The sequence below is a fragment of the Camelus bactrianus genome, chromosome 7 (genome assembly GCF_048773025.1).
Source record: "Camelus bactrianus isolate YW-2024 breed Bactrian camel chromosome 7, ASM4877302v1, whole genome shotgun sequence".
Taxonomy (NCBI): domain Eukaryota; kingdom Metazoa; phylum Chordata; class Mammalia; order Artiodactyla; family Camelidae; genus Camelus; species Camelus bactrianus.
Genome location: NC_133545.1, coordinates 75,292,772 through 75,306,634, shown reverse-complemented (window position 1 = coordinate 75,306,634; position 13,863 = coordinate 75,292,772). Strand labels below are relative to the sequence as shown.

The 13,863-nt window shown below is 41.1% G+C and overlaps 1 protein-coding gene across 1 annotated transcript in view; it reads left to right on the top strand.

Moving 5' to 3' along the window:
* Positions 1-705: 705 nt before the first annotated feature.
* The window catches only part of RELN (reelin), a 444,588-nt gene continuing 431,430 nt past the window's right edge, over positions 706-13,863 (top strand). Inside the window, exon 1 of the mRNA XM_010946673.3 lies at positions 706-1,213. Within this exon, the coding sequence (XP_010944975.2) occupies positions 988-1,213 (226 nt within the window). The 5' untranslated portion in view covers positions 706-987. The remainder of the gene's footprint in view (positions 1,214-13,863) is intronic.

The window sequence follows — 13,863 nt, the reverse complement described above, 5'->3', positions numbered from 1 at the left end:
AGGCTGCCAATTCTACTTTCGCTTAATCTCATTTTAAATCCGGCTACAGATGAGGCTCGGGCGCTGCGGCGAGGAGCTGGGCGGGGGGCAGTGGGAGGGACGCGAGGCCCGGGTGGGTAGGGAGCGCAGGAGGCCCTCGCGGTTCCGGGCCGCTGGCGGATCCCCAGAACAAGTGCGGGCCGCCCCGGCTCCAAGGCGGGCGAACCCCGAGGGGCGCGGGGCGCAGCCTGCGCAGACAAAGAAGCCGGCGCCGGCTCGCGTCCCCACTGACCCCGTCCTTCCCCCGCGTCTCCTCTAAGGAAAAAGAGGGAAATCTGAGGGCCAAAGGAGGCTGTCCTCTCCTTTTGCTCCTCCAGACAGCTGGGCGGGAGGGTCCGCTCTCGGAGGTTTTTAAGACCCTCACAGCAGATTCGCGGACCCTGTGGCCCTCGACCACCCCTAGCCAGCCTGGCTCGCGTCCTTCAGCAGACCCTCCGGGTGCGAACTGGGCGCCGGCGTCCGGGCCCCGGGGAGGCGTGCACCCAGCGCACGCGTGCGCCCCGCGCAGCACGAGGTGCGGCGAGCGAGCCTGAGAGGGCGGGGGCCGGGCGGGCGCGCGAGGGGCGGTGCGTGGGGGCGGGGGAGCGCGGGGGGGGGTACTCGGCGCCCGGGGCTTTAAGAAGGTGTGGAGGGGGGCGGGCGCTTTCCCAGGGCTGGCCGAGGGGCGTCGCGCAGAGGCGACGGCGGCAGCGGCGGCGCACCGAGGCAGCGGCCAAGGCGCTCTCGGCGCCCACAGTCCAGCCCCGCGCTCCCGCTGCCCGAAAGAAACTTTGGGAGCCGCCGTCTCCCGCGGAACTTCCCGGCGGGGCTCCGCGCCCGAGCCCGGTCTACTCCCACTGCCGCCTTCTCGCCTTCCCTCAGCGTGGCTCCTCCGTCCCGGCGTCTCCAAAACTGAATGAGAGAGCGGCGCTTGGGGCGCGCGGCGGCAGCGGCGGCAGCGGCGGCGGCATGAAGCGCAGTTGCTGGGCCCCGCGGACTTTCCTCCTGGCGCTGTTGCTGGGGGCGACGCTGAGAGCGCGCGCGGCGGTGGGCTATTACCCCCGCTTCTCGCCCTTCTTTTTCCTGTGCACCCACCACGGGGAGCTGGAAGGGGATGGGGAGCAGGGCGAGGTGCTCATTTCCCTGCACATTGCGGGCCACCCCACCTACTACGTACCGGGACAAGAATACCATGGTAGGTACCACAGCATGTCCGCGCTCGCTGCCGCCCCGTGCGCCCGCGAGCGCAGCTTTGTATCCCTTTCTTTCTTCCAAGGTGTCATTTGAACCAGAACCGTGACGGCCCTTATCTCCACATAGCGCTCAGTGGAGGGAGAGAAAACAAAGTTAGTGGATAGAGTCGCGAGTTGGGGTTTAGTCACCCCCCCTCCCCCCACCACACACTCCCCTCACGCGTCTCGTCAGGAGCTGGTTCTGGTGAGAAACGCTGGAGGATTCTTGGGGTCTTTCCCCGTCAGTCGTGGTTCTGGCAGCTGACACTTGAATGAATCTGCGCATTATGTTTCCTCCACTCGAGTGCTTGGATCCCAGACCTTTGTCCTGCTCCCGGCTTCCCTGAAGGGCACCCGCGTGGCGTTGGGGCTGGCGCTGGGCTTTGCGGACCGGCTGGTGACAGGTTGACGCGCCCCGGTCCCCGGTCGCCCCACGCTGTCGCCCGCCCGCTGCAAAGTTCCCGCTGCTCCGCAGCCAGGGGTCCCTCTCCTTTCCTTCGGTGTCAAACAGCCCTCCTGACACGGAGAGGCTGCTTCCAGCGCTCCATTCTTTTTTTAAAGTGATGTTTAAAATGCCAGGAATTGATTTTTTTTTCTGATTTATCTGTTACTTTTAACATGCTTCTTGATTTTAGGATGATCTCTGTGATGTTTATTAATGACTTTGTCTCACAGTTTTAATTTCCAGGTAGGGGCTGGAAGTACCTTTATAATTTAAAGGTACCTTTTTAAAAAGGATTATTATGAAATCCTTCATCAACATTAAACCTGATCGAAAAGGTACAGTTTAGCTGCAAGAAATAGAATTTTATGTAGTGCATGCATTTTTTCTTAATATGTTAAGCTAGTAAACGGGTATGTAGGGAAATAAAAAGATTTTGTCTATATTCTGTTATTTCCACTGGAACTTCTGAATATTTCACTTACATGAGGCTTTTACGCGATGACAGGAACTAGTTAATTGGAATTTCAAGACAAAAATACTGATAACCAACCAAATAGTAACTATTGTCTAGTAATCTCATGCTGTAGTTTCCATCTCTTGTAGGCTAACAGTTATTGACATAGAAGGTAATAACCCATGAAGCAGCTGGCATTTCAGATAAACATGCATAAAAAAAATAAGAATACTTAAGTTTTCAGGTAAAAAAAAAACCCCTTCATATCTGCTTTAAAATGTTTAGCCTGAAAAAATGCTTTCTAGAGAATTAAAATAATGCTTTTACAACTTTCTTGTGGCATGGTGGCAGCCTTGTCTGTAAAGCAGGAGTCTAATTCTATGAAATTTTAGACTTTGAAATATTAATTTTCTATAACTCATCCATTCCCTAATAAAAGCGCTTATTGTATTCTTTACCCGAGAACAGCCTGGCGTTTTTCTGAGTTTATGAGTATCTTTTAACCAGAAGGACCAGCCAGTATGATGGCAACCCAGACGTCACCCAAAGACTGATTGAGCCTGTCACTTGGTGTGACCCTTAGCAAAGGTGCTTGCCTGTTATTAGCTGTAAGTGAGAGTAGTAGGTTAGTGAGCCAAGGCTGGGCTAAAAGGTGTGTTTGTCGAGTTGTGATGGAAGACCATGTAATAATACAAAGCCTTATCTTTTTTTCTGTTTTTCATATCTTTTGTAAGGTGCCAGCATAGAAAACTTAAAAATACCAAAATATGGCATAGTCTTTGCTTTTACTATAGAGCTAGCAAATACAAGTCAGCCTAAGACTGACCATAATCACATAAGTCTGAAAAGGAATGAATGACACAGCGTAAGAATAAAGTATAATACTTCAGGTTGCACGTTGTGTGGGGGAGTCTCAATTTCTACGTTTTCTGCCACCAGAAAAGGTAGAAATTTTGTTATGTAAGTTTAAGAAGATCAAATTATTATAAGCTTTGAAAATGGTTACTGTAAGAGTTTAAATTCCTGTTGCCTGTTTTCTCAAATATTTAGGTTTTGAAAGTGGCTGTAGCTATAGGCCTTCAGTAAGACTTTTTCCTTGTAAAATTTGCTATAGATAGAAGAAATGTTTAAAAAATGAAATGATGCTTACATGCATCTCTTTTTCTTTTAGACGTTTGAAAGTTAGTTAAAAATTAATTATATAACATCTATTTAAGAATTGAACTGATGATAGGAAAACTTAACCTGCTATACTTTTGTGGTTAGCTCATTTTATACGACACCAAAAAGTAGGTTATTCAGCCAAAAATTTTTAAAGTTAAGAATATGTGCAATATTCGCTTGAGACTTTATTTCTAATCTTCTAAATCTTTAAAAATGTACCAGTTATGTCAGGAAAAGTCAACCTTATCTATGATTTACATTGAACTCAGCATTTGTAGGAATGGTGTTTGAGGTGCACCTGATGGCTCTTACTTTTTTACCTGAAAGAGTGCACTGGAGATAGAGGTGGTGTGTACAGGGGCACCTACCACAGAACGTGACTGTAGCTCAGGCTGCATCAGCTGCCCTGAGACGTGTGCTGTGAGACAGAATCTGAAATGGAGAGGCAAATGTCAGTCTAGGACAAAAGTGGTTCAGAATTATGGGTCTCTGTAAGTGTCATATTTATTTAAAGATTTCTATTGAAAAATCTTTGAAAACAAAAACAAAAGCATAATACAAAAGAATTTGAAGCTTGTATATCAGACAGAATTGTCACGTATATACAATGTCTGTAGGTTTGGCAACTTTGTAAACAGTGCGTGGTTTCTTCTACTACTTCTCCTCACTCAGTCACTTGGTACCTCTGTTGTCTTCTTCCCATATATTTCAAATTCTGATGTCTGTGACTTTCTTGAGATGACATAGTCACAATGAACCATGGTATGTTTGCATGATGGTTACACCACAGTGTAGAAGATCAGCGAAAAACTGGTGTCATATAAGTCATGTTGAATTAGAAAGGTCTCAGGGTCAGAATTTTCTTTTTTCCTAGAATTTCCTCTTTTTTTTTTGCACAGATCCCAAAATATGGTCAATTTCTGCAACATGGTTTTCAGGCCCAAACCCCTGTTTTTGTTTGTTGGTTTTTATTTGCCTATTTGTTTTTTGTAGAAAGTTGCAAATGATGGGAAAATAGGAAATGAAAACCCAAATGGTCTAGTCAGGTAGCCATTTCTCTTTCCCAGCCACACCTGGTGATTCACTGCTCCTTCTCCCAAAGACCAGGGCAGCATTGTGAAACATGCAGAGGTTGGGTTGATGTCTGCACCTTTCCTTTTCCACAGTTACCTCTCTTCCTCACTCCCACTCCTCAGGTTTTTATTTATAACCTCCTCCCGCAACCAATTTATAGTGAATGTGACTTGTCCATATTCTCTCACAGTCTTAATTACAGCTGTGGAAAGGTGTTTTCTATTGTTTAAAATAATTTTGGCATCACTGAGCAGGCATATAATATATATTGAGATAGAAAGACTTTTAGATAACACTGAAATCATGTAATAAGGACCTGCCTGCTCACAACATGGACTTTATTCAGTCACCATCAGCAAGGAGAGGTCAGACATTAGAGAAAACATTATCTATGAAAGCCAAGCATAGGTAAATGAGTCTGTGGAAAGTGCTTAGTCTTTGGTGAGACAATTTATCAGAGTTTCTGAATAGACAAATTCCCTTTATTACAGTGGTGTTAAGGTGGGGGGAAATGTTCCATTACAGTGAAAAATAAGCTCTAAAATATTGATCAAAAAAAATTCTGTCTTAAGCAGAACTGACCTTGTAATAAAGCGTGATGCTTTAAAAAGGGGATTTTATTCTTTTTTGTAAATCCGATATCACTGTTGGTAGTTCTTTCATTCTACATTTCCATTCTATTATTTACTTAATCATATTGTGAGATGGGCGGGAAAAGCTATTTCAACTACTCAAACAAAACACTTACCTAAAAAAAGATATAATCAGGATAAAGCATTTAGAGTGTTTTGTTGTAACAACTGCCAGTATTCCTATTCTACATACATGTGTTCTGGAATCAACTGGTTGCCATTTAAAAACCACCACTCAAAGGCAGCACGATATATAGTGACCTTTCAAATACTGGAATGATAAGTATGTCAGATGTAATTTTTGGTAATATACTCCAGATTAAATTCCTTTGAAAGAAATGATTTTATTCTTTGAATTACAGTTGTCTGATATTGCTAAGGTAACTGGGTGGTTGATCAGGTGAGTGGTTATTTGTCCTTTATATGTCTCAGATTTCTGGAATCAGCATATTTAAACTCTTGGAATCATTTGTCAAATGCAATTTATAAGTGAACTGTGGCTGTGTCCTGCTTGTGTATGACTTTAACAATCGGGCATTTTAAAGCGTTTTGTTTTGCTTATCTTACATTTCATCTCACTCTCTACAGGTTATTTTACTGATTTGGTTTAGATTGTTTCTTAAATCATAAGAGTATTGCTTTAATATATATTCCCTGTGTGAGTTGTAGTTCCAACAATAACCAAAAAAAAATCAGTTCTTTAGAATCATAATTGAAAACATGTAATTTAGGCAGATAGTCTTACTTCAGTCACAGCACTACATTGCTAGAAATTATTTAATTAGAATATTTCCCTCCAATTTTTATGACTCTTTATTTTAAACTTTTATTTTTGTTTTCATTAAAAATGTTAAAGAATAAAATAAGAAACCTGTATCATTATAATTATGTAAGTATATTTTTTAACAGAACCATTGTATTCCAATAAAGTTTTTTTTTAAATTAATAAAGTGATAGGTATTTTCGCAAGATTTTAAAGTCAATACTGTTGACTTCTAAATTTTTTCATAAATTAGTTTCATTCAAAAGGCAATATCTAAAACCTATCGTTAATTTTTTTTTTTCCATCTCTGGAATTGGTCAACTTTACAGATAGTCTGGGAACTTTACATTATCAATCATTTAGGGTATGTTGAATATTAAGCCATAATTGTTCTGGTATCTTCAAATGCTACTCTGACGGTTATTCATTATGTCTTTAATCTTCACAAATTGTTGCTGATGCATATATAATTGAAATATATTTCAAATAGCCTTTACATTAGGAAAAGCATAAATAAATGGAGCTACCAGTAGTTATTGAACATTGGCATTTAAAAAATCTTGTATATATTCTCACATAAAAATAATATGGTTCTTTTTTTTTTTTTTTAAAGGTTCTTTATGCTATATAGAAATAGAAAGAATGGAAAAATGGATAGCCCTACTCTCAGTGCATTTGGTTAGAATGGGCAGGTTCACTGTGAACAGAGAAGTGGTTTAAACTATGTCTGGGTAATGACATAACACGCACATGAAAAGGAAAATTCATTGCTGTAAATATTTTGGCTTCAAGAGTATTTTGGGTGATTAATCCACCCCACTCCTATCCCATTGATTTTAAAGTTACTTATGAAATAATCAAACTCTGTAATTTCAATCTTATCTGCCTTAAACAAAGAAGTACTAAAAACATTTTCAGAAATTGGAATCAAACTTTCAAATATGCAGATTTCACAATGACTGTTTAAACACAGGAATGGTCTATTTAAAAAAAATATTCTTGGCTCTCAGGAAATTCCACATGAGGTGATCTCACTTTGGTGTCAATTGTGTAGCTTAGAGAGTAATTTTCACCCTGGTTACCCACCATGCCCATCTCACTGAAGGCAGAGCTTCTGAAGTGTTGAGTGCTGCCTACAGGTTAACCAATTATTTCTAATGTGCAGTTCTCTAAAACTACACACAATTTTTCCTTTTTCGTTCAATCTCCTGTAGAAGCTAAGTGTAGGGCCTGGATTTGGGTGGAGGGGAGTGCGGAAGGATCACTACAAATGTACAGATGTTGATTTGTGGCTTAAGGTAGCTGTAATCATTCCAGAAACAAAGCTAAGGTGATTAGATAGCTTTTCAATGCCACGAAGAGACAGTCACAGGAACTCCAAGGTTCCTAAGTAAACATTGAAAACCCAGGCTATCTTTTAATGCTAAATTAGCTTTTCCTGAGAAATGTAAAACTTTATTTGGAAAACAAAAAAAATTAAATTTTGCTGATTAAAGGATTCTTTGAAACCATAAAAGAACTCAGGAGGGTTTCAGATAGCACTGATTATTGACGTATGCTGGTGCCCACATACCAGGCGACATGGAGAAGTGATAGTTGTTCACCAGTAAGTGCTCCATTCCCTCAGCATCCCTCTCTGCCTTTCCTGCTCTGCCCTTCTCCCCTCTGACTGTACCTCACCTGCTTTCTCCAATGACCTCTCTCCTCCTCCTCCTGGATTTTCTCACTGTCTTTCTTTTTTTGCCCCCTTCCTTCATGTCACAGGACCTTGCTTTCCCTCCCTTCTCCCTTTCTCTTCTTCTGCTTCATAACTCGATTCCTTTGCTCCTTCAATTCTTTCTCTTTTTCTTTCTTCCCTTCAGGTTTCCTGTCACCCTCTCTACTCCTTTTCTCCTCACTATAGCATGAAAAAAAATTAGTATATTTATATAAATTATTGTATTCATTGAATACTTGCAGTAATAAAAGTGGGTGAGCAAACTTTTGTATTTCTCTCTTTAAGCATTAATGTTATCTTTCTGTGACATGCGTTTGCCCTTTTTAAAAATCATGGGCTAGTTATTCCTAATAGGAAAGCAGGCTCTCCCTCCCACACTGTAAACTCTCAGAAGAACTTTCAAGTCAGTCGCTGTTTAATTCTCAGTTAGCTACTTTCCCCACCATCAGTGATAGGGTCAAACTGCAGAGTCTGAAGTTTGTGCACGGAAGCACGTTCATACACCATGAGAGGGAGTAGAATTTTAAAAACCACACATTGAATTGGCTTGAGTCTAAAAGGCAGCCCAATTTGGAGGTGTCTTATATGCTTGAGTGCATAGAGACTCTTCTAATAAATGGATGAAGGAACTGTCTCTCTCACCACCTCAGTCACCTCAAGTCATCTCATGTACTTGCTGGTCTCATTGCCAAGGCTCTTAACAGTTGCACAGCTGTGAAACAGTGAGGCCATCTTTTAAGGCAGCTGGCACTCAACAGGTCACAAAGGAGGTGGAGGACCTTGGTATATATACTAGATTGGGAGTCAAGAAGGGAGATGTGTTGCTCTGGGGTAAGTTCACAGTCTTTCTTGAACAAGGCCTATTTTATTGTTTTATACCTGTGAACTTGGTCTTTTCTAGCTCAGAAATTCAGAGATTCCTTGGCTGAGAGCTCAGACTTATTACACTAAGAAGAGAAGTCCAGGGAGGCACAATGATGTAGTGGGAAGAGTTCAAGCTTTGGCAGCAGAGAGATCTGATCTTATCTTTCCTCTGCCACTTACTAATTGTGTGCTTTCAGCAACTTACCTATCCTCTCCCAGCCTCAGTTTCCTTATTTCTATGGTAGAAATAATAATATCCTTTTTCAGGGTTCCAGTTATTAAATAAGGTAATGCATATAAAGCACCTGGCACACAGTAGGTGCTTCTTAGATAGTAGTTATTACCATATGGTACACTGAAGCACTGTATATACAGATAGGAGCTGTTAATTTTATGCCTTGTCAATATGTGGCCCATTTCAAGGGAAATTCCAAACTGAGTATATTGATGAGGGTCACAAAAGTAAAAAAAAAAAAAAAAATCAACTCAGATCAGAAAGTGCTTCCCAGCCAGAATAAATATGACTTGCCTACAATTAAAAGAGTTGATTAGTATAGTTCTAATCTAACCAAAACCTTTATTAGGCAATTCCTAAGTCAGACCTTCCTGTTCCTAAATTGAATATTTTTCCTTCGTTAATGGCCATGGTAACAACCAAACTTTGTGTATATAGGTGGTAGTCTAGGAAAGATGCCAAGATAAGTAAATAACATCAGTTTAATATATTTTGTTAAATCCTACAATGTGTATGTCTGTAACCCCATGTAAAATAATTTTAAAATACAAAACTATTTTTGAAAAAACTAGAACTGAGAGAAATTGATTTTGATATTGGACCCAGAGTTCACCCCTCAGGGACTGAGGAAACTTAAATCCATATGTGGTTAGGTGCTGAGGTGGAAGGATAGTTCATTAACAATAAAAAATGTATTTGTCAGGATAAAGACATTGGCTGCCAGTGTATTCTGTCTTCCCACTGTAGTCAAGTTTATATGGGTGGACAAGTGGCTGCTAGTAGGTTGTTGGAGAGTATGGAGTTCAGTGGTCTCAGTGGCAGATTCCAGCATCTAGGAAAGCTTCTCCATCCAACCCTTGTCAGCTGGGCTGGCTGGCATCTTCTCCTCTAGACAGTATCGGAGGAAACTTGTCGTGTTGCTAGATTCCATGATATCTCATTATGTGGCATACATTGCTTGTTGTCTACCCAGTGATTTACTAATATCCCCATTCTTACTGATTTTATTGAGAACAACTATGTGTCTACTGAAAAATACTTAACTTCCAAGGCTCCCCCTGTCTTGTAATTTAGTGAGATGAAGTGGAAGGCTACTGGGTAGGGTCTTTAGAAAGATTATTTATAAAGTTGATAAAGATGATTTTAAAAAGGACTCAGCAAATACTTGCTTTTTTGCTCTACGCTAACCTGTTACTTCTAGCCAGGATGTGGTACCACTATCTTGTGCCCTTGAGGGTAACGGTCACATGCTAAGGATGGTGGACTAGTTCAGAAGGAGCCCGCGTCTTTATTTATACCTTTGAGCAACTGTGTCAGACTGTAATACCTCTTCTGCCCTTCTTGTATCATAAGGAAAATTAGTCAGGTTCTTGTTATTTGCAGCTGAGTGCAATTCCTAATTATTTCCTCTAAACACACAAGTGACCCAGTTTACATTCTCTTTTAGATTAGTCACAATTCTTGTATCAAGCTCTGAACTGCTCTGGTTCTCCTGTAGAATTGCTTTTGGTCATCTTGCTGGAACTAGGGTGTTTCCTAAGACCCTTACAATGGTATTTTTTCAGAATATCCTTCAAGATGTGCTACTTCTGCAGGTGGCAAAAATGGTGCATTTTATGCTAATTTTTTAATAATGTTTTGAGAAGATAGCTTGTGCCTGGCCTCTAATTTCTGGGATGTCTTGTAAATGACAATTTATGCTTGTTAGTTTGTTTATGAACTTTGTTTCCTGTCAGTTCTCTCTCTCTAATACGCAGTATCACCATATGTAAATCCTGTTGACACTTAAAATACTTAGATGTGTGACATGGCTGAGAATGTGAGCTCTGCCCCAACCTTAACCTTGTTTGTTATATCTGGCTCAGCCTCTAGGACCAAATCCAATATTGTCATTTCTCTTGCTTGTTACGTGTTGACCACGGAAACAGGCATCTCCATCTTACCTTCAGGAACATGTAATCTTTTTGTTTAGGCCACCTTTGTTATGAATGTTGAAATATCCTATGATCATAGTTACAGATCTTTTCTTACTTCCTTTTCTCATATAAACACTTCCTGCATTCTCATCCTGCAAAAAAAAAAAAAAAAAGTTTTATGTCCAGTGTTTGTGATGGAGGAATATAAGGAAATTAGTTGGTTTTAGGCTTTTGTAGAAGAGTGCAGTCACATTCCCATTCTAAGCATTGACTCTATTAAAAAATTTTTTTAAAGGCAACTCAGGAACTTAGGAATAAATTAATAACAACAGCTTTAACAATAGTAAACCCTGAAGTAGCATTTAGTCTGTGTCAGGCACTGATCTAAATGCTGTACATGTATTACTTCATGTACTTTTCACAACCATCTCATAAGGTTGGTACTATTATCCTCCTTTTAAAGATGTAGAAACTGAGTCACAGAAAGGTAAGTGTTTTGCCCCAAATCATTAAGCTATCATGCAGGAGTGCTCAGTCCATCTTGCTCCAGAATCCATACTTTTAATGCATATGCATCTGTTTTTGGAAATGCCAGTTATTTCAAGAGAAGGATAATGATAAGAAATAACGAAAGACATTTTAAGAAAGAGAAAATAAGGAAAAATAGAGGCTAATTTTGTTATTTAGAATAAAGATTGCAAAATCAAACCAGAAAGATGATATCCATGCCAAACAAGGCCAGAATTTTACAGTCCTAAATATCCCTTGGCTAGACATTACCTTCCACATAAAACATACAGCAAAGATGTCATTTAGTATACTGTTGACCTGAAAGAGTCAGCATGCCTTCAAAGTACCACCACAAATACAAATATAAATAAGTGATTTGCAAATTTTGCTCAAATTTCTTTTTAACAGGTTGATGAATGTAATTTTAATGAAGATTTTTAAGTAAACAGGAAATTTGTTCTCTGACTCACTAATAGAACTTGAGTAGGACCTGAATACAAGAGGAGAACTATAAGCTTAGGCAGAGAGACATTTTCAAAGATTTTCACTGAAGTTCATCTATTTGGAATGTATTTCTTTCTTTAGGAAATTCTTTTAAGTGTTATCAGTCTGCAAGTAGAGCACGTGAAGTTGAGAGAAGGGGTAGCAGTGAAATCCTGGTGACAAGCCAGGGTGTTCTGCAGTGCCTGACCTGCTTGCTTATCAGAGGTCTGCTCTCTCCGTGGTATTGACACCAGTGACGTACCATTTGTCTTGTACCTGCCTTTGTAGGGTTATTTTTCATACGTGGATCAGATCTTTAAAAAAGTCACTTTCTGTTGAGCTTACTTGAATGGGAAAAAAGGGCAACTTGCTAAGCATCCTCTCCTGCCTTGTCCCCAAATTAATTCACCTCCTGCCCTGAAGGCAGTGGTCGGCCCTAGGCTTTGTGGCAGCCAGGCGAGGTGACACGTGAGGAATTGCAAGGCTGTCAGTAACCAGTGCCAAGAAGCAGGGTCTGCTTCTGCCTCGTATTACGTTAGTAATAGCAGTGTTTCCTGACTTGTCACTGTTCTAGTGTACCCCCAAGTTTGCTGTCGGATCTGAACCAAGAGCCATCGACCTCTGGTGGCAGCTAAATCAGAGAGTGGAGGACAGATTCAGGGTGGGAGCTTCCTGTTCTGAACCCACGGGGATTCTCAGAGGGCCTGAAGGGAGGCCTGTGCTTTGACTAGGAAGAGAAAATGTGCCTCATCAAACTGACAAAACAACAGTAGCCTTTATGAAGCTGTTACTAATAGGTGTAAAGAAGGTCCACATGTAGATGATAGCTTTTCTCGAGCGGGACAAGTCAGATCATTTCTCCCTTTAGCGTTCACAGGCTGTAGCTTTCATGGCAAATCTGTGAGCCTCCAGGGTGGTGTAGGAAGCCGACAGGCTGCTTACCTGGTGATCTGACCTGCTGCAGGTATTCCACCGTTGAGACTATTTCTTTCAAACATGAGTGGTTTATGTCAGCCTTATAACCACAACTGTGAGGCAGACACTTCATCTCCAAATAAGTTGTGAAATATTTTAAACATATAGAAAACTACAATCAATTAAAATTCAAACTCGGTATCACTAATGAGTACCCAAGGGACACCTATCTGTATTCACTGAAGTAAAATGCAAATACTCTGGAGATCAAGCTCTTCACAATTGTTAAAATAATGCTCAGTGATGTGACCTGCGTTGCTGAATGAGTTTTGCACGTCTAAACAAGTTTGCCCCATGTCCCAGCTATGCGTGTTGTTCCCACACATTTCTACAATGTTCTTCCATGAATAACATGGAAGCTCTGAAAACATAAATGAATAGGAAATCTTGAGTGAGGTATCTGCTTGATTGTCATTCTGTAGAAACAACTGTAAAAAAAAAAAAGCCATTACTTTGATCAATTAAAGACAAATTTCCAGTGGAGAGAAAGAATGTTTCTCCTTAGAAATATTTGCAATAAAGGAAAGATTTACAATCAGTATTTAGGATGGTGATTGGAATATGGCCAAATAAAACAATTTCTTAGGCTTTTATTTTGCATACAATAGCCTCTGAATCTTTATTTTTACTTAGGTTGAAAAATTGACCCACTTGGAGATTTGTGAGTTTCTTTATGAACTGCCGCAGAGCTGTGCAGTTTGGAAGGTGGCAGGTATGCCGGGGTACTCTCCTGCCAGCCACAGAAACCGGTTCTGGCTAACGTGGGCTAAAGGAATTTATTAATAGGAGATTGGTTAACCTGCAGGGTGGAAGGAAAATCCACACATTAGACTTAGAAATGATGATGATGTATCAAGGTGGAGGGAGTGGTCAACTGCTAAAGGAATCGTGGTGGTAAGAATCATGATTTCTGGCTTTTTAAAATTTTCTGGCTTTTTTCCCCCTGATTTTTCAGGCTTTTCTGGCCCCACAATGTGAATGAACCCTCTCCAACTTTTTCCTTCCTTGTCTCACCGGAGTCTGGTTCCTGGGACCACAAGTCTCATTGGCCGACCTGGGGTGTGACTATCCCGTTGAGGTTGGAGCGATATCCCTCTCCCAAGAATAATTGAGGTGGTGTTTTCCAAAGAAAGGGCAGTGGGTGTCAGGCGGGCAGAAACAACAGGTGAGTGCCACAGTAGTCACAGTTCACGTTTAAGGGGAAAAAAAGGTATGGAATGACCTCTGGGATAGTAAGGTGTTTATTCTCTGGTGTGCTATAACATCCTTCATCAGATGTGATCATTTTAGTGATTTTTGTGGGGAGGGGCAGAGGGCAGAATTATCCTTTTAATGCCTAGGTCTAGCCTATCAGTAATTTATCATGCTTTTGTGGTTGTGT